The 21,309-nt window shown below is 39.5% G+C and overlaps 1 protein-coding gene across 2 annotated transcripts in view; it reads left to right on the top strand.

The window, feature by feature from the left end:
- setd2 (SET domain containing 2, histone lysine methyltransferase) overlaps nt 1-21,309 on the top strand; it is a 33,795-nt gene that overhangs the window by 4,739 nt on the left and 7,747 nt on the right. For both annotated transcript variants that reach the window (XM_048152500.1, XM_048152501.1), the window contains 17 exons: nt 1,480-1,501; nt 1,609-5,609; nt 5,760-5,891; nt 6,081-6,209; nt 6,301-6,424; nt 6,528-6,605; nt 6,737-6,834; nt 6,941-7,085; nt 7,657-7,791; nt 7,940-8,068; nt 9,339-10,502; nt 12,330-12,378; nt 12,482-12,758; nt 12,973-13,747; nt 16,450-16,575; nt 17,160-17,296; nt 17,484-17,595. In XM_048152500.1, coding sequence (XP_048008457.1) covers nt 1,480-1,501; nt 1,609-5,609; nt 5,760-5,891; nt 6,081-6,209; nt 6,301-6,424; nt 6,528-6,605; nt 6,737-6,834; nt 6,941-7,085; nt 7,657-7,791; nt 7,940-8,068; nt 9,339-10,502; nt 12,330-12,378; nt 12,482-12,758; nt 12,973-13,747; nt 16,450-16,575; nt 17,160-17,296; nt 17,484-17,595 — 7,633 coding nt within the window. The remainder of the gene's footprint in view (nt 1-1,479; nt 1,502-1,608; nt 5,610-5,759; nt 5,892-6,080; nt 6,210-6,300; nt 6,425-6,527; nt 6,606-6,736; nt 6,835-6,940; nt 7,086-7,656; nt 7,792-7,939; nt 8,069-9,338; nt 10,503-12,329; nt 12,379-12,481; nt 12,759-12,972; nt 13,748-16,449; nt 16,576-17,159; nt 17,297-17,483; nt 17,596-21,309) is intronic.

The raw sequence follows: 21,309 nt of genomic DNA, 5'->3' as shown, positions 1-21,309 counted from the left end.
ATTTTATGCTAATAGTGAGTGTCATTAGGGATATAATTTTAGCAATATCATTAGCAGTGTTGCATTAGAATGGCTAAAGTGGGTCACACATCAAAATTCTATTCATTCTATTATACCTGATTCTTGATGGTGCCATTATTAAAAAAATAGTAAATGGGGTCATGGTAGATTAAAATATTGCTGACAGATATGACATCTGACAGATATGAATGGCATGAGAAGCCCCTCCCATTACTACTATTATCATTGTGGGGTGACTCCATTAGGAAGTTCAGATGGAGAAAATGATTCTCAGAGGAACATGTAACCTAGTTGTTGCTTTGTAGCTTTATTTAGGTTTCATATTAGAGCTAGCAAGCAGTATGCTTTTTTGTTGTTGCAAATGTGTCAGTTGTGTATGATATGAAGAGACTTTGAAAATAGGAAGAAAATAAAAATCTATGTCTATGTTGTGTGTCATAGACCTTTTATAACTATTAGGCATTGGCGTGTTGGATAAAAGAGTGATGTTATTTCACAGCAGGGGCCAGTTGCATCAACTGCTAAGACTAGTCTTACAAGTTAGTCATCACATTTTTTTTCTTTAAAGGGTTAGTTCACCCAAAAATGGAAATTATGTCATTTATTACTTACCCTCATGTCGTTCTACACCCATAAGACCTTTGTTCATTTTTGGAACACAAATTTTGATGAAATCCAATGGCTCAGTGATGCCTCTATTGCCAGCAATGTCACCGAACTTCTCAAGATCCAGAAAGGTACTCAAAACATATTTAAAACAGTTCATGTGAGTTCAGAGTTCACTTTTTGTGCGCCAAAAAAAACAAAATAACGACTTTTCAACAATCTAGTGATGGCTGATTTCAAAACATTCCTTCGAAGCTTTACGAATCTTTTGTTTCGAAACAGTGAAAAAATCACCAAAAATCACGTGATTTCAGCAGTTTGGCAGTTTGATGCGCGATCCGAATCACTGATTCGAAACAAAAGATTCGTAAAGCTTCGAAGTAGTGTTTTGAAATCAGCCATCACAAGATTTTGTTGAAGTCATTATTCATTTATTTTTTGGTGCACAAAAAGTATTCTCGTCACTTTATAATATTAAGGTAGAACCACTGTACTCACATGAACTGTTTTAAATATGTTTTGAACATATTGTTGTTCTTTTCTGGATCTTGAGAGTTTCGGTGGCATTGCCGGCAATAGAGACCTCACTGAGCCATAAGATTTAATCAAAAACATCTTAATTTGTGTTCCGAAGGTTTTACGGCTGTAGAACGACATGAGGGTGAGTAAAAAAAATGACATTATTTTCATTTTTGGATGAACTAACCCTTTAAGGCTGTTCATAACTGTTTTTAAGTCAGTTACATAAAAATGTTGATTGGTCTAATTTGAAACCCAAAATAACCAAAATTTTAAATTGACTGGACTAATGTTCTGTTTTCTTTCTTTCATGCTGTTCATTTATGACAACAGGGAAGATGTAAAAGATTGTTCGGTAGGTGTTTAACTTTAGATATCTTTGTCTCAGTTAAATGTACTTACTTAAAACATGGTTATAAAATACTAAATTGTATTTTTATTTTTATATGTATATATCACTAGATCAAGGTTGAAAGTCTCCCGAAGCAAGTAATATTCAAAGGCCTTGCACCCAGGGTTGTACTGACAAACCATCTCCTACCTAAAGGAACCAAGGCAAAGGTAAACCTTGAGGAACAGGGTCGACAGAAGGTCTCCTTTAGCTTTACACAGACAAAGAAACCACGTCAAAATTTATTTTTAGCCCCACCAAGCCCGGAGAAATCTGCAAGTGAAAATTCTTCTACACTGCAAGCTGGAGCTGTACCTACTTCAGATCTAGCAGGACAGACCGATGAAACCAAGAATGTGGACACAAATACTTCAGCAGTGGGGGAGACCCAAACTGCACCCGCTCCAGTATCCTTCCCCATCAAATCAAAGCATGTTCTTGGAAAGATGCATTTTAAGAAACAGTTTCTCAGCGTTACTGTTGTTGAGGATAACTCCATTGTCAGCATTGCCTCAGCAGAGATTTCAGAGCCAGTAGTCCCACCTGAGTCAGACAAAATTCAATCTTCAGCCAAGGTTGAAACTGAAACCTCAGTGCAACAGTCTCACAAGAACTCTGTCATTGATAGTTCCTCTGAAAAAGTTATCAAAGAGGAAAACCCTCAGGAGAAAATAGACTCATGCCTTAAAGGTCCTGTTTCTTCCCATATTGGGAAGGGAGATATGGATTCTTCCATTATTTCTGAGCATGAAGAAAACAGAAAATCCCAGCCCCGATCAGACAGCACACTTCCAGGTTCGGAGTCTGATGGAGATTCAATTCGAACATCATCTAGCCAGAAATCTAGTGACCACAGAAATAAAACAAAATCTGAATCCCAGAGAAATGAAGCGAAAAGATCCTCTAATTCCAAAACAGAGGAATTAGAAAAACCGAGGCCTGATAGGAAAGAAGATGAAAAGGGGTCGAGTCGGTCAAAGTCTGAGCGTGACTCCAGGCACACGTCTTCAAGATCTTCTCGTTCTGACAGAGACAGAAGAAGGACCAAAAGTCGTTCACGGTCTAGATCTCGAGGCTGTCGTACTAGTTCTTATTCCAGATCTGAAAGGTCAAGGAGTGAGAGACAGTCAAGGTCACATTACCATGAGTCTGAGCGGAGGTTTCATAGAAGTTCTCCTCATCGTGAAAGGAGAAGCTCGCGTTCTCGAACTGATGGCAGGTCTCGTGACAGCTCTGACTCGGAGGATGACCACCGGCGGACAAGGACTCGTGGTAGTGATTCAAGCCGATCTTCTACATACTCTAGCTCGCAAAAAGAATTGAAATCGTCCACTCACTCCAGATCCCACAGGGACTCAAAATCCACAGATTGTTCTCGATCATCTGAGTCAGACAAAAGAACACAGCATTCAAAACCAGAACGATCTAATTTAAAAGCTGGTGACTCTGAACCCAATAGGAAGAGCTCTCCTGAAGCAGAAGCAGTTAATAGGAAATCCAGTGGCCACTCAAAATCAGAAATTAATGCTAAAACCTCAAATTCCAACCGAGCTACCTCATCCCGAACGTCTGAGAAAAAGGTCCATAAAAACAGCTCTGAATCTGATGAGGAGCACAGAAAAAAACATCAGTCACAAGGATCAGACAGGTCATCTGGGTCTCGAACTTCATCATCCAAAAAAACAGATTCATCAGATCACAAAACTTTAAATAATGTTACTGGAACAGAGAGACAATCAACAGACAGATTAAGTAATAACACAAAGCAGTCAGAGTTAGTCCCCAGTCCAGTTACTCCTCAGAAGGAATCCAGCAAAATTGATGACAACTGTACCCTGCCTAAATCTAAATGCAGTTCTCAACAGATGCATGAAGCTACGCACAAAGTTAATTTGTTTGAAACAAATCAACAAACTGAGCATCAACCTCCAAACCAAGATCTTAGTAGTTTGAAAAAGTGCACAAATGTCCCCGAGAGTCACAAGACAGCTGAAAGTTTGAAGCAATCCACTTCCCCAACAAGTAAAAGCCTTGAAGTTAGAAGTTCCACTGAGGCTGATAAACCTGGAATCAAAGATGAGATTCCAATCCAAAGCGAAGCTCTGACAGAAGGACCGGCAGAGACATTTTGTGTAGGCCACTCTCCCAGTCAGGATTCAATAGGATCACTGGCAGACCCTCTTTCTCTTTCTGTGAAAGAATTACCAGCTGGAGGATGCTTGAAATTAAACACTAAATTGGATGGGTCATCATTAATCATTAGTAAAATCATTATGCCCGTCACACCGAGTGCTCAACTCTGTGAAAAAGATTCTGAGCAGCTTGGTGCGAATTCTGAACAACCTAGTGGGATTTTGAAAAAGGATGGTAGTGCGAAAAAATCCCGATGGGATATTGTTGGTGAAGTCCCTTCAGAATATCAAAGCCCTGCGAAAATAGTGAATCCTGATGTGAAAAGGGTAATTTTATTAAAAAAATCAGAGGTTAACAATGATACTACCCCTAATGAATCATGTACACAGAAACACTCTGAATTACCATCTGAAAAATCTAAAGAAGGACAAATACGAGACGAAACCTCTGTTGAATCTCATCACAAAGTAATTTCCCACGCATCTGATCTTGGAAACCAACATACCCATAGTGAACTAGTTAATCAGACTGTTGAAATTCCTCAGCCACCAAGTGCTGTGGTTGTTAGTGATCGTCCCCTTAATTGCCATTCTGCTAGTAAAGAGAAAATCAATGTAGACAAACCTAAGCCTGAAACTCAAGACCCTGATTCCTTAAACCATGATGGTAAATGCCACAGTGAGGACAGTGAGAGTGAAGAATCGGACTCTGATTCAGATGATGAGCGGGTCTCCTTAAAGCGGTTGCACTCTGTGGTGGTTGTGCCAAAAAATTCAACCATTGCTCTTGAGACAAATGATTTGACTGAGCAGTCTCTGGGGTCCTCAGTGTTTTCTGGGCAGCAACTGACTGATACACATAAAAGCATTAATAGGGAATATGCCTATGGTTTTAACAATCAGTCAAAGCTTGAGGAATCATCAGCTGCACTTTTTAAGGCCGGTGTACAGGCTGCAATTCCAGATGTTAAAGGTGTCTCCTACCAATCGCAGAGCAACATGGTTGACAGCACCAGCCATTCGGAGGCTACCAGTGCTCATGTGGACAAGAACTGGAGTGTTCAAGAAAGACCAAATGTCTGTGCCCAGATAAACCAAGCCTCTATTCAGAGTTCTGAGAAGACATGTAGGCGACCTGAATCGGATCACCATCAGTACCATGATAGACCAGATAGCTGGAATGGAAGGAAGGGAGGGAAGCAGCAATATGGGGACTCGAATGACTTCAGTGGTGGGAAGGGTTATTGCTTGGCCTGGGACTTTAACCAATCAGAACAGCCCAGCAGTACATTTCAGCAACCGGACAGCAGTCATGGCACCGAACGCCCATCTCAGCCAGCAATTGCTCTGTTTGATAATGCTCACAGACAAGATCCATGGGCTCAGTCTGCCATCTCTGAAACCAGCAGACCAGTCAATACACTTGTGCCTTTGCAGTATCTCAGTTCAGTTAACCAGATCCATCCAGACTCTCTGACCAATGACCATGATTACGATAGTGAGAGAAGGGTAGTAGGGATCAAACAAGGACCTATTCTATCTGCTGATCTTCCAGGATCATCCCCATTTGTTCAAGCCCATGAGATAAGTAGCAATTGCAGCTTCACCATAGAAAATCAGAACATCCCAGAAGCCCCTAGAGAAGACAACCAAAAGCCTCATCGAGGAAGGGGCCCACCTAAGAAGAGACGTCAAGATTTTGAATCTGAATCAGATAATGAGGCAGAGGCTGGTCTGACCAGTAAAAGGGATAGTTTTGATGAGAGCTCAAGGATTGTGAAAGATAGTAAGGAATCTTTCCATCATATTCAAGAGGTGCAGCGCCCACTTCTCAGTCTAAAAGACTTCCTGGATCCATCTGTGTGGAGGGAAAAGGCAAAGCAGAAAAAAATGCCACCCTACTTTGACCTCATCGAAGAAAATTTGTATCTGACAGAACGGTAAGTGTCTTTTTTTTTCTCTTTTACACAATTTTTGTCCCTGGCAAACAAATTCATGTTCTCTGTGTTGGTAGAGCCATGCTCTACTATTTTTGAATTTCTAAATGTTTGTCCATTTAATTTGATAAAATCTGGTCTTTGTCCTTGCAGCAAGAAGAATAAGTCTCATCGTGACATCAAGCGTATGCAGTGTGAGTGTGCTATCCTCTCAAGAGAAGAGCGAGCCCGAGGGATTATGGCATGTGGGGACGATTGCCTCAATCGCTTGCTGATGATTGAGTGGTACTGTATCCTGCTACTACATCATAATATTTCCTTTTAGCAGAGAGAACCTGTATGTTACTTGCTGATTTTATATTACTGACAGATTGCAGTTGTTGAGACTGGAATCTATAATTTATTCAACTTGTTCTAAATTGCAGTAAGAAAATGGAAGGCAAAATTATTATTTTCTTTCCTTTTTCTTTCAAGCTCTTCCCGATGTTTAAATGGAGTATACTGCTCCAACCGGCGCTTCCAAATGAAACAGCATGCAGACTTTGAGGTAATTTTGACAGAGAGCAAAGGCTGGGGCTTACGAGCAGCCAAAGACCTACAGCCGTAAGTATTATTTGCTTCACTTAACAAGTGCTTATTAGATACGTTCTTTGACCTTTATGCAAGTTACCTATTTATATGGTTTTTTTTGCAGGAACACCTTTGTTTTAGAATATTGCGGCGAAGTTTTGGATCACCGGGAATTTAAAGCACGGGTGAAGGAGTACGCTCGAAACAAGAACATTCACTATTATTTCATGGCTTTGAAAAATAATGAGGTTAGTGTCATTGGTGCAAAAAAATGAGAACTAGAAATGTTGTTGCTAACTTTCATGAGTTAAGTTTAAAAAAGATGAGCATATGTCCCCATTATGTCTGCAGATAATTGATGCTACTTTGAAAGGAAACTGTTCCCGTTTCATGAATCATAGCTGTGAACCCAATTGTGAAACTCAGAAAGTAAGTGCACTTGATTTACATTGTGGTCTCAGACTTTTTACCCCAGTGTTCCAGTGTTACTGGAACTTAGAGCCTTTGATTTCCATGTAAAATCTTTGTTTTGCACTTCTAATCCATTGCACACTTTGCAGTGGACTGTGAATGGCCAGCTCCGTGTTGGCTTCTTCACCACCAAAGCTGTGACAGCTGGGACAGAGCTCACTTTCGATTATCAGTTCCAAAGATATGGGTAAAAAAACCAATCATTTCTATCTTGTATAGCTTTGCTGTTCCTAAAATGAAACTTAACCTAAATGTTGATCATAATGTCACATCTTCCTCCTCCTGTCCACCAGTAAAGAGGCCCAGAAGTGTTTCTGTGGAGCTCCTAGCTGTCGGGGTTTAATTGGTGGAGAGACTCGGGTCAGTGTTCGAGCAGCAGGTGGGAAGAAACAGAGGGAACGCTCAAGGAAGAAAGACACTGACAGTGGACTTACCACGGTGAGGAAGAGGGCTTAATTATTGTGCTTCATCCAGCTATTGGAAATAACAAGAGGAAGACCTGAATGAACCCATGCAGTGACTGGAACCGTTTTACATATCAAGTCCACAACCTGATATAATCTGTTACTTATTTAATGAAGAATTATGTGCTAAAGCTAGACACAACTAACTAACACATGGCCTGCCAGATTTTCAAAGCGTTGTAGCAAAGTGTTATCTTAAAGACTAACAGTACCAAAGCAATGATCTTGTGGTTGAATTGGGTCAGCTTTGTTCTTGCTTGCATGTTAATTGCTCTGAGACTTTCAGGGCCTGTTCTAGTCTACAAATAACATTGCTAATATATTCTGCATGCATTCAAGCTAATTGCATTTTGCATTTTTTATGGCTTGTTTGAACTAGCACTCTTCATCTCTGGCATATAATGTAGAAACATCTTCCTGTTACATTAAATGAAATGACTTAAAATTGGAAGTGAGCTTTTGCCGTGGTCACAGTTTGATCAAGAACAAGAAAGATTTCTCCTGTGATGCTGCTGGTGTCTAAACTGGTTGACGTTGTTCTGCAGTTGGATGAAGAGCTGGAGGCTCTGCAGGAGAATGGAGAAGGCTTATGTGGAGAGAAAGATGTGATCGCACTCTGCAGACTCATGGTTCGAGTGGAGACGATGGAGCAGCGACTCACCTGCCTTAAACTCATCCAGGTAAACTGCAACAATGTAACACTGAGATGAATTTGATTTACTAGATTGCAGTGTTTGAGGACAAACTGCTGCATGTTTTTGGTGTGGTGTTAAGTATTTAAAAATTGTTGAAAACTGGTCTTACTGAGTTTTTTGCATGCCTGTTCAGAATACCCAGAATCCCTTGTGCCTGAAGCAGTTTTTGGATCACCATGGCCTCTCGCTGCTGTGGATATTTATGGTTGAACTTTCTGAAGCTAAGAGCAACTCTGTAAATAACATTAAACTACAGCTGGAGGTAAAAGTTCAACACACACACACACATTCACACACAATTTATTTCTGCTATTTTCCTTAAAGGGTTGGTTCACCCAAAAATGACATTTCTGTCATTAAGTACTCACTCTCATGTCATTCCAAAACCGTAAGACCTTCGTTCATCTTCGTAACACAAATTAAGATATTTTTTGATGATATCCAAGAGGGTTTTTATCACCCATAGAAAGCAAAGAAATGACCACATTCAAGGTCCGGAAAAGTAGTAAAAACATCGTTAAAATAATCAACGTGAATACAGTGGTTCAACCTTAATGTTATGAAGCGATGAGAATACTTTTTGTGCACAAAAATGACTTTAATAATAATAATAATAATAATATGTTTTATTTATTTAGCGCCTTTCAGGAACCCAAGGACGCTTTACAGTAAGTTGCTATATAATATGAATACATACAAGTATACAGTCAGTATACAACATGTAATCAACCAGATAGAACAGACAAAGAAGGTTAATCTACATTAGACTTACAAAAAACAAGCACAGTGCTGGAAAATTGAGACAGACAATCAATTAACAAAACATAAAGTGAATAAATGTGTTTTGAGGGTCTTGTGGTAGCTTGTTCCAGAGCTTCTCCTACGCAGTTTACACTGAAGACACATTGCAGAGCTTCCGTGTTCTACGCCAGAATGGCGACTCTGTATTGGCCGGCTTCTGTGTCAGCATCACACACATGCGTCGTGGTGCTCACGTGAACAGCGTCGGCCAATACTGAGCTGGCATTCGGACATAAACACAGAAGCACTGCACTGGGTCAACTACGTAGGATACTGACATCGTAGAGAAGAAATTGTTGAATAAAGTTATTTTTGTTTTGTTTTTGCGCACAAAAAGTATTCCCGTCACTTCATAATATTAAGGTTGAACCACTGTAGTCACGTTGACTATTTTAACAATGTCTTTACTACTTCTCTGGACTTTGAATGTGGTAATTTCGTTGCTTTCTATGGGAGATAAAAAAAACTCGGATTTCATCAAAAATATCTTAATTTGTGTTCCAAAGAAGAATCTTGCCGGGTGTAGAACGACATGAGGGTGAGTACTTACTGACAGAAATTTAATTTTTGGGTGAACTAACCCTTTAAACAAACTCCAGAAGTACCTAGTTATCTGATATTTTAGTAAATGCAGCTTAATTATGACAAGGCTGTATGTAGTTTTAAACTCCTACAAAGAAATTTAAGGTGCAGTCTCTTAAAGATTTTTTGTTTTGTTGCAAAATTCATAGATAATGAAGGCTCTGGCAGTGCTTCCCATCTCAACGAAGAACATGCTGGAGGAGAGCCGAGTGCTGCAGTTTATCCAGCGCTGGGCTCAAAGCCGGCCACTCAGCCAACCGGCCGAACAGGATGGCTACTCCAGTGAGAGCACCTCCCGTGCCCAAACGCCCCTCAACACCCCTGATGGTCCACCGGCCAAGCTGGCCACTGAGCTGGACGGGGACACTCCCAAGCGAGCGGTCTATCGTAGGTTGAAGATCATCAGTGAGAACAGTCTAGACAGTGCACTGTCTGATGCTAGTAAAGCTTCAGATGGAAAGGAAGAGGAGGATGAGGAAGAGGAAGAGATGGAGGATGAGCCTTCACAGTTGGAAGCCACAATTGAAAGGGAGGTGAAAGTAGAAAGCATTGAAGCACCTTCTGAGAGTCAAGCTGAGCTTGAGGTCGAACTGAAACAGGAAACCCCTGAAACTGTAGAAATCACAATTTCAATGCCAGAGGCCGCTGGTAATGAGGGAGTGACACTTGAAATGCAAGAACCTGAAGAAAAACCCCTCTGTAAGCCTGAAGAACAATTAGAGGATGAGAAGATGGTGGAAGAGACCAAGAGTGAGGAGCCGTCAGAGATCCAGACAGAGTCGGCGATAGTTGAAGATGTCCCTTCAGTCACAGACACCATATCTACACAAGATGTTAGTAATGATGTAGTTGCTGATGTGGAAACTCCCATCACTGAGACCCAGGTGGAAAATGCATCTTCTGAACAGTGCAGCTCTGAAGAGAATGCAAGTTGCAGCACTGCAGAAATCACACCCACGCCACCATCAGAAGTTATAATGGAGAGTGTAACCTCTGAATCTCCAGCTGTTGCCATAGAGAACACACCTACAGAATCTCCATCTGTCCCTGTGGAGACCACTCCACCTGGTTCTGCTGCTGTTTCTACTGAAAACTCATCATCAGAGGCTGTTGTAGCCGCCGAGTCTGCTGATGCGTCGGCCCTGGCTATTGTGGCTGTTCCAGCCGAGGGCGCTGCAGTGGGGACGCCCTCTCAAGATGAGGAGGAAGGTGTTTCTGATGTCGAAAGCGAGCGCAGTCAGGAGCCACAAGTTCGGGCTTCTGATATCAGTGACATGGCCGCCCGGCTGCTGGACAGTTGGAAAGACTTAAAGGCAAGACTAAGATTTGTTAAAAGCAGGGATGTGCTAATAAACTGCAAAAATGCTTTTCTTACTTAGCATTTTTATATTGTTTCCAGTCCAAATATTTAAAAATTCGTAAATCCAGATGCTTTTACTAGATAAGTAAAATGACATAAGATATTTTTTTCTTGTTTTCTGGAAAACAATCAAAATTATCTGCCAATGGGGTAAGAAAAGTAATCTTGTTTCTTGTTTCTGTCCCAAACAGCCATTGGCAGATAATTTTGCTTGTTTATTTTGATTTTTTTTTTCCAGAAAACACGAAAAAATATCTTGTCATTTTACTTATCTAGTAAAAGCAACTGGATTTAAGAATTTCTAGATATTTAGATTGGAAACAAGACAAAAATACTAAATAAGAAAAGCATTTTTTGCAGTGTACCCTTTTTTTTTTTAGAGACCAAGTACAAATTCTGATTATTTGTGGTTCTCACTGATAACTGTATTTTTAGTACTGCTGTAATTTTCAAGTACAGTACAGTGGGACTAATCATTTGAGGTAGCGTGTTTAACCTAAAGCCGATAGTAGTAAAGCCCAAAGTATACTTTTTTAAACATTTTTACATGTATGCTAGGTTATGCATACAGTGTGTTTGAATTAAAGGATTAGTTCACTTCAAAATTAAAATTACCCCAAGCTTTACCTACCCCCAAGCCATCCTAGGTGTACTGTATATGACTTTCTTCTTTCTGATGAACACAGTCGGAGTTATTTTAATAAACACCCTGATGCATACAAGCTTTATAATGGCAGTGAATGGGACCAAAGAGTATGAAGCTCAAGAAAGTGCATAAATCCATCATAAATGTACTCCATATCTCTCCGGGGGTTAATAAATGCCTTTTGAAGCGAAGCGATGCGTTTGTGTAAGAAAAATATCCATATTTAACAAGTTATAAAGTAAGATATCTAGCTTCCACTAGACTGCCTTCTGTATTCAACTTGCAAAGAAAGTGTAATGCCTCTTGCAGTTCAAAACGCTTATGCTACGTCCTACGCTTTCCGTATTCAACTTATGTAAGCGCATCACTTCCCTTCAGAAGGCATTTATTAACCCCCAGAGCCGTGTGGGGTATGTTTATGATGGATGGATGCACATTCTTGAGTTTCATACTCATTGGTCCTATTCACTACCATTATAAAACTTAGATGCGTCAGTTTTTTTATTAATATAACTCTGATTGTGTTCATCAGAAAGAATAAAGTGGCTTGAGGGTGAGTAAAGCTCGGGGTAATTTTCATTTTAAAGTGAACTATTCCTTTAAATTTCATTAGTATGGTAAGTGCATATTGTACATACACAGCCAGATGTTTAATCTGTATGCTAAGGTTGCACCTGCGCATTGAATTTTTTTTCCATTAATTAGTTGTTCTACAAGATGGCAACACTGGCCTGAGCCATTGTTTTTTTTACAGTTAAAAAAAAAACATGTAAAAGACAACAAACAACTGGAGGCTGCAACAACAATAGACAGCTGCATTGATGAGCACTCATGTGCGGAGGTTAAGAGATTCCTCTAACTCTAAAGTTTTAATAAGTAGAAAGACATTTTTACTGGACAAAGGTGAAACTTTCTAATGCGTGTATGTCAAGCACCTGTGTTCAAGCTTTTTATGAAATGTAGTATACTTTGAAAGGCTATGTTTTCAGCTTTACTCATATGCTAAGCATACAATTAAAAATTAAGTATATTTGGGCTTAACTGTATCTGTGTCACTCCTTAAAAGAAATTGCGTACTTGAAGACTAGATAATGACAGATCACAAATAAACAAGCTGTTTTATATCACTTTTAGGAGGTTTACAGGATACCAAAGAAGAGCCAGGTTGAAAAAGAGTCAAATGGTATGTCAAGAACACATCATACTCATACACAGTTTAATTTGAACCATTTCATACTTTTTTTTTTTTTTTTCATGAATTCTGATCAATTGTTTTCCTCCAACAGATCGGAGTCGTGATAGGGAAGCCTTGATGACCCCTCGCACTCCTTCGAGCAGTCGAGAGAGAGAGCGAGAACGAGAGAAGGAGCGTGATCGAGATCGGGATAGGGATCGAGACCGGGACAGAGACTGGGAACGTGAGCGGGACTGGGAGCGTGAGCGGGAACGGGAGAGGGATGGAGAGAGATCGACCCTTCGCAGTGCAGATAGGAAAAGACGACGAGGCTCCACCTCACCTCTGCCGCCTTCAGCCTATGAGAGGGGCCGCAGGAACGATGACCGGTAAGAATTACGGCACAATAAAACGTGTATGTACAATTCTGTAATTGAATCACCCTCATGTTGTTCCAAACTCATACAAGTTTCATTCTTACATGGAACAACTGTTTGGAACAACATGAGAAATTGTTTTGGACAAACTGTTCCTTAAAAAGACATGAGAGATTTTCAAAGTATGGTTACTGGCACCTAGATGATCTTGTATTATTTTCTGCAGTTATGAGCAGGCCAACAGCAGCAAAAAGAAACTCCACACCAAAGAGTCTCGTAACAAGCTATCCACTGAGGAACGACGAAAGCTCTTTGAGCAAGAAATGGCTCAGCGGGAGGCTCAGAAACAGCAGCAGCAACAACAACAACAACAACAACAACAGCAGCAGCAGCAACAGCAGCAGCAAATACAGACGCTTGCGTTTAACCCACTGGCCTACACCTCCAGTCCAAGCTTCATGGCCTACCCACCTGGATACCCTATCCAGACCTATGTGGATCCCACTAATCCCAATGCAGGAAAAGTGCTCCTGCCTACACCTGCTGTAGAGCCTCTTTGTGTCACCCCAGCTGCTGGTACCTTCGAACAAACACCTACTCAGCCCATCATATCAGATCTCGGTCTAGCTTCACCCTCTTCTTCCACCACCACCCAGGCCGGTCCTGCCTCCAGCTTGGCACATATCCCTGCCTCTCTGGAGCTTTCCTCTGGCACACAGACTCAGCAGTTTGTCCAGCCTGCTGTGCCAGCACAGGACCCGAGCGTGTCTGTCCTATCAGTGCCTGCGCAAACAGCCAGCACACAGGTCCAGAGTCAGCAGGGCTACACCACTCTCTGGGACCCCAACACACAGCAGGCGGTCACGTTGCAGACGCAGCCCACCCAGCAGTATTCTACCACGGCACAGCCTCAGACTGCCATCTACTATCAAGGCCAGCCGTGCCAGACCATCTATAGCATTCCTGCAGGCTACCCACAGACCAGCACTCCTGTCATACAGGTTTGACACCAATACTTCCCTTTTAATCTTGACACCAATACTTCCCTTTTAATCATTATTCTCACTGTATTCTCACATAGTGGTTAACTGATAAAAGTTTTTCATTGTAGATATCTTGAGAGCAGAGAGCTATATTTAAATACAAAATATGATGCAATGCAATTTCATAAAATGAAATGAGACGATGTACAAATTAAACATTTTACATCCAAAAAAAAAAAAAAAAAATCACAATATATCTGTACAATATTGGTTACTGGCAGATATTACAGATTTTATTTTAATATATTGCTTGTTTCCCCTATTTTTGTGCATTGACATCAAAGAAAAGGTGGTTCTTAGTTGGAAAAACTGGTTTTGCACAACCCCATCTGTTTTCTAAATGTATGTTATTTATCTTACTGTGAACAATTCATACATGTTTATTTTACTTACTTAGTTTTTACCTCTTAATTTGAGTTTAAGTGAAATGACAAATTTCTCTTGCCGGACTTTTCCAATCATTTAGTCTGCTTAAAGGATTAGTTCACTTCAAATGAAAATTATACCAAGCTTTATTCAACCTCAAGCCATACTAGTGTATATGACTTTCTTCTTTCTGATGAACACAATCGGAGATATTTTAATAAATATCCTGATGCATCTGAGCTTTATAATGGCAGTGAACGGGTCCAGTGTGAGCTAAAGAAAGTGCTTCCATCCACATCCATCCATCATAAGCATGTACTCCACATGGCTCCGGGGGGTTACGAAGTACTTATGAATAAAGTGTAAAACAGTTCAAAAAGCTTAAACTACGTCCTACGCCTTCCTTATTCAACTTACGGAAAAAGCTTAACTATCGCAAGGCCAGTTTACACTTTCTTCGTAACTTGAATATGGATCTGGCGGAAGCTAGATATTTTACTTCATAACTTGTTAAATATGATTTTTATTTTTTTATTTATTTTTTTTATACACAAATGCATCGCTTCGCTTCAAAAGGCCTTTATTAACCCCTCGGGGCTGTGTGGAGTATGTTTATGATGGATGGAAGTGGATGGATGCACTTTCTTCAGCTTCATACTCGTTGGTCCCGTTCACTGCAATAATAAAGCTCGGATGCGTCAGGATATTTATTAAAACATCTCCAACTGTGTTCATCAGGTAAAGGAGAGTCATATACACCTAGGATGGCTTGAGGGTGAGTAAGCTTGGGGTAATTTTCATTTGAAATTGAACTAATTCTTTAAACCCTTCACCCTTCTTACAGTTAACTCTGATTCTGATCTGTCTCCATTTTTGAGTGCAGTGCCCACATTCCAAAATCCCACCAACCGATAGAACTAAATCCCCATCCTGCGTATTTTCGTTTTCGATAATCTGTTTTACCTGGATGTACGCCACAATATGGAAGAAAATTTCTCTCACTTTTGTTTCATTGTGACTTTGGAAACGTGCTGGTTTTGAACCACAAACCGTTTACATTAGTGGCTGGAGACAGGATAATATCCTTTCAGGGAGAGTAAAGGTTCTTAAAACAACTTAGTTTGGCTAGACTAAAAAAAAAAATCTAGATTGTAACTGACTCTATTTAAAGTCTACATGAAACGCAATATGAAAGAAAAACGGTTGCAAGTTCCGAGTCTGTGATGTGTATCTAGATGAAGCGGCTTCTCGATTGAGAAAAAAATGATGGGCTGGACTTGATTTTGTCCATCGATCACATACAGGACCACTGCTGTGATATATGAATGTAATGGCTGTCATACAGTAGTATAGCTGACATCTCATGCAATATCTACACCTAAAGAAAGCCCATTCTCTTCATGTACCTAGTCTGGTGTTTTGGTCCTGTTTTGTTTTGTTGGTCCTGTTTTGTTTTTTCTTTAAAGAATGAACACATAAAGGTGTAGTTCACCCAAAAATGAAAATTCTGGCATTAATTACCCTCATGTTGTTCCAAACCTGTAAGACTTTTGTTCATCTTCAGAACATAAATGAAAATCTTTTTGATGAAATCTGAGTTTTCTGTCCCTCCATAGACACAACTGACTCTTTGACGCTTCAAAAAGTTCATAAGGAGATCGGAATGCTAATCCATATGAATTGAGCGGTTTAGTCCGAATTTTCTAAATTGACTCGATCGCTTTAAATTGAATTTAGGCTTTTATTCACATAAACATTCATCAATTCACACATCAGTTGTGGTAAACGGAAGCTCAAGCATGTTCGCTTGACACGTGCGAAAACCAATGAGGTGCATTTTCGTGTGTTATGCAGCACGTTTGAGCTTCTGCAAGAGGTTTGTTCTCACGTGTCAAGCAAGTATGGTTGAGCTTCTGTTTATGTTCACTGATCATTGTTTATATGTGAATAAAAGCCTAAATTAAATCTGTTCATCATATAAAGCTATTGAGTCTCTTCAGAAAATTTGGACTAAACCACTCAATTCGTATGGATTATTTTTATGATCTCTTTATGAACTTTTTGAAGCTTCAAAAAGTGGTAGTTGTGTGGACTATCAATGGAGGGACAGAAATCGCCCAGATTTCATCAAAAGATCTTAATTTGTGTCCTGAAGATGAACGAAGGTCTTACAGGTTTGGAACGACATGAGGGTGAGTAGTTACTGACAATTTTCAGTTTTGGGTGAACTAACACTATAACAAGTAGTATGTAATGGCGGCAGCAGCGTTACTCTCTTTTGTGGTTGTGTACAGACATACACTGAGCCAGCTGCCAACTACCTGCATGGGCAGCAGGTGTACACGGGGCATCAACAAGGTGTGGTAGTGCAGCAGGGAGGCACTGTCACCACCATTGTCACCTCTCAGACTGTTCAACAGGTATGCTTTCACCAGATGAGGGTGCTGTTACACTTTTTCTCTCTCTCTTTCTTTTTTTCTTTTTCTTTCATAAAGACATGCAAGGACTAGTAATTGTAATTTCAAGTCATTTTGTAGTTGAATGCTCTAACACAATGCTCTAAATAAAAAAATGTGTATAAAAAATATATATTTTCCCACCCACATGGTTCTATTACCAATAACAAAATAAGCTGACTTGAACAAGCCATTCCTTTCTATTGAAAAAATAAGCATTAATAGAAACATAAAGATGGGGTCGGAAAATTTTTTTTTAAAGACATGCTCATTAAAATCGCAAAACTCATTAACAAAGTAGAGAGACCGAAACTTGGAGATTAGTGTCTTCTGAATTAAAACAAGTTATAATGCAAATTTGATTCAGCGTGATGCGTGTAAATCTGATGCAGAACTTTAAGCTCTATGTTTAATATTAATTAATGTGGTCTCATAGCCTATACTATCAAGTTCCTGAATGGCAGCTTGTAATTAGTATTTTATAGACAACAGGGTTCCGGTAATCTTAACATTCTGACTAACTTCCACTGAACTGTGATTCACCACAGGAAATGATCGTACCCAACAGCATCATTGACCTGCCGCCTCCTTCCCCTCCTAAACCTAAAACCATTATCCTGCCTCCCAGCTGGAAAGTGGCGCGAGACCCAGAGGGCAGAATTTATTACTACCATATCATCACCAGGTATGAATGGTTCTTATTAAACAAAGAAGTCTGTATGTCATTAAAACTTCAAGAATTAAACCTCCTTTTATGCAATTAAGCTCAATGACATCAGCATGGATTGATCTAATGAGTTAAGGCATCGTTGACAGACCATGTCTTCCATTGTCCTATTGTAATGGCTTCATGCGTTCTCTCTCTCTTTCAGGCAAACGCAGTGGGATCCTCCCAGCTGGGATGGGACTACAGAGGAAGCCAGTGTAGAACACGAGGCTGAGATGGATCTCGGGACGCCCACATATGATGAAAATCCTTCAAAGGTATTAAACAGTTCCTCATGCTTTAAGCGGATAAATCTTAGGATTTTCATCAACCTTGAGTTAGAAATATGGTAAATGTTCTTCTTTAATAACACACAGCTTCAACCCCAGTCCACCCAGACCATTTACTGAATCAAACAGTAAAAAAAGGGTAATTCAGAAATTGTTATGGTGTTGATGTCACCACCGTAAATACATTAACAGATGCCTCTCCATAATTACACATTAGATCAGCAACCTTGTGGGACATTTGTTACTCATTTCACATGCAAGGGAGTTAATACCAGAGGTCAGTTGTATTTAGACGTCTTAAAGGAACAGTAACAAAAAGAATGTTTAATCCCTTAATTCCTGAAGGCATTTTCAGAGTTTTCAAAAGTTTGCTCAAGGGAAACTTTACATCTATCTTATTTGACATGAAAAAACTCAGGAAGGAAATATAGTAGGAGGACAGTTTTGGTGAAGATCCCATACATTTGAGCTGCATCTGAATCAAATTTTGTGGTGATCGCATAAAGTAATCAAAAGTTACAACATTTGGAACCAAGGTAGCCTTTTTGTTTAGCCCTTGATTCCCCCTAATGGGCATTTTTAAAATCGTTCCTTCATGAGGAATATTAAGTTACGAGCCAAAACATGACATAATTGCCGCACCAGTATATCATTTACATATGGGTCTTACAGGGCTTCATGTACAAAAACTCGCCGAAGTTTAGTCAAAGCCCAAAACAATTATGCTTGTTGTATTCTACTCCGTGAGACCTTTCAAATGACATATGACACATGATTATCTGCGCTGTATGATGTTTTTGACATTGCAGTACATAACACAAATAATTTTCAGCAAATAACTCAGCAGTACTTAGGAGTTAATCAAATAAAGTTCAGACTCTACGCTTTCAAATGACACCTATTTTGTGTTGATCAAGGCACGAGTTTTGAAAAATGATTATTAATTTTTTTGCAGCTAGGTGGCGCCCTCGGGCAGTACACTCCGGTTTAGCGGGATGACTCGGCAATAATTAAGAGTTGAACAAAATGAAGATTCTAAGCTTTAAAATGATACCTATTTTGTATTGTTCCTGTCAGTGGTTGATTAGTAATTTGATTATGAATTTTTTCGCCAGCAGTACACTTCGGGCTTAATGGGTTAAAGGCAGGGTAAGACAATAGGCGTTTCTCAATGTCAAGGAAGGATCCTCGGAAGCCAGAATTTCAAGGATGCTACGTCATCGACATCCGTCGAAGGACTGTTCCAATGTCGAGGATCCTCGGAATTTCAAACAAGGACTGAGTCCTTCGTTCGAAAAATATCCCATATACAGGAAAGGATGCATATGTGTAGCCTTCGCGCTCTTCGCGCTCTAAAATCACCCACAATCCTATGCGCGCAGCTTTGCAATCTTGTTCAAAAAAAAAAAAAAAAAAAAATGTTGGACGTTAGCGGGCAATATGCTTTCAAATGTAAGTATATTTAAGTTACCAAACATTTGTTATAACTGTAGTAAATATGTCAGATAAATAAAGTTTAACGTTTAAATGCCAGTACAAATTACTACCGTATTGATGTTATAAATTATACAAATACAAATTACGTTATTGATGGCTAACTGAACCGGACCGTCATTTAACAATTGTTAGCTTGGTTGCCGTCACCGGCATTTCTTTTACCTTTTCACTGACGTAATGACGCAATGACGTGCACTTGCTAGTCTGTTCCATTTACGTGTTCTCCGAATGCTAAAGAGAAGCCTCGCCTAGACTCTGAAGGAAGTGACTTGGAAGGACCGGTCCTGCCAAGGAAGTATCCTTGACATTGAGAAACGCCTGTTGTTCACAAATAATATTAGCAGTTGTTTTGCATTTTTTTATTAATATATATTTACTTACCACAAAATCTGAACGTCCTGCACTGATGGCGCCCATGTTGGATTTAGGTCAGGCTGACTAATTGATCACAGAAAACTTGAAACAAATGTGACCAGCATACTCGAGACAGACCAGGCTATGATAAATGATAAAAGGATTTGATGAAAAAAATCTTTCTTATGCTCCAAGCAACACACTAAAGAGACTATGTATCTTGTGGTACATATTGCCTGTTTTAGGGTTAAACCTACCCAAACCACCAAACCTGTCCCTAACCATACCCGTATCCCACCTCAATAGCAGTGTTTTGCAATACAATGTGAATACAATATGTACATTGTACTTATTTTTTGACGTAAGTACATAGTAATTAAGGCCACCTAATATAAAGTGGGACCATTTTGTTTATATAAATATTAACAAATTAAATCACAACGAATGTCACATGTCAAAGCTGTTGGTTCATGTTTCGTAGAAGTGCATATTTTATCTGTATCTTTTTTTTTAAATGAGCAGCTAGCAGTAGAAATGAATAGACTTTAAATAACAGCTCCTTTGTATTATGAGCCTGTTTATAAGTATATAATTTTTTTGTTCTTTATTATTACTATTTGTGTTACCCAATAGGCTCTTTTGGCATTTATTTAAACTCTGAAAGTTGTGCTCTATGGGTTGCCTACAGGACCGAAAGACTAAGAATGTTGTTTTAGTACATTCATCAATAGATTTTGCTTGTATTGGCACAATAATCTGTTTTTTGCATTTCTTTAAATACATTATTATTGTATCAGAATAGGAAACAAAGAAATTAATTCGATAAGAGCAGTGGGTGTTCCATTTTTTTTTTTTCTTGTCAGTATTGCTTTTTGACTTATTGTAAGCATATTAATTTTATACAAATTTGTTTCTTTTGTCCATCCTGTTTACTTTCCTTTTACACAAACTGGCAAATATACATAATATCCATCTTGGTATGGTCATATTGACCAAGATGTGCATTCAGACAGTTTTGTTACCAAATTAAGTACCCAATAATGTCAAAATACTGGTATTGCTATTTTTTGTTGTTGTTAATTTATATTTGATTGATTTAGTATTGACTTAAAAGACTTAAAAGACTTAAAATGTTCTCTTAAAGACCCCCTGAAATCAAAATTTAAGTTTTTTAGCTTTTAGTATCAATATGTTAGCCTTAATGTTATGAATAAGCTGGTGTGTTCCAAAACAGTGACAAAATTCATTTAGGAGATATAAGCATTCAAAACTTAGTCTCTCACTTCCGCTAAAATGGATCATGGATTTTCATGACATCGCATCGCACTTCAGCGTCTCATCAAATCTTCTGTCCGATCAAATGCTCTCTAGAATCTGAAGTCCCGCCTCCTCCTACACTATCAACAGACACTGAAGCTGCGGCTGAAATCGGTCATTTGCTCACACATTTACTAGTTTCTACATGGTAAAGTGCACATAGTGCACTATATAGGGGATAGGGAATAATTCAGACAGTGTAAATATGCTTTTCATTGACGCGAATGAAGTCTGTTTTCGCGTAAGTATCACATGAACCGCCGCAGCGCGAGCACAGTCTGCTCTGGCCCAGGGACACGAGAGCACAGAGCGGATCATATCTGCAAGTCGGCTCAGACCACGAAAGGTATCGGACCCATTTAAATTCTGCACAGAATGCTGTATTTTAAAGTGATCTAGAGAAGATTAGGAGGATAAACGGTTAGATATTAAAAGGAAACAGAGGCTTTACTGAGTTTAACGGCTCTGGCCGAGCTGTGATATAAACAAAACGCTATTGGCTATTTTAAAAAGGGGTGGGGCTGTTCAATATAT

This window comes from Megalobrama amblycephala, linkage group LG13, assembly GCF_018812025.1.
Source record: "Megalobrama amblycephala isolate DHTTF-2021 linkage group LG13, ASM1881202v1, whole genome shotgun sequence".
Taxonomy (NCBI): Eukaryota; Metazoa; Chordata; class Actinopteri; order Cypriniformes; family Xenocyprididae; genus Megalobrama; species Megalobrama amblycephala.
This window is presented reverse-complemented; position numbering and strand designations above follow the sequence as displayed.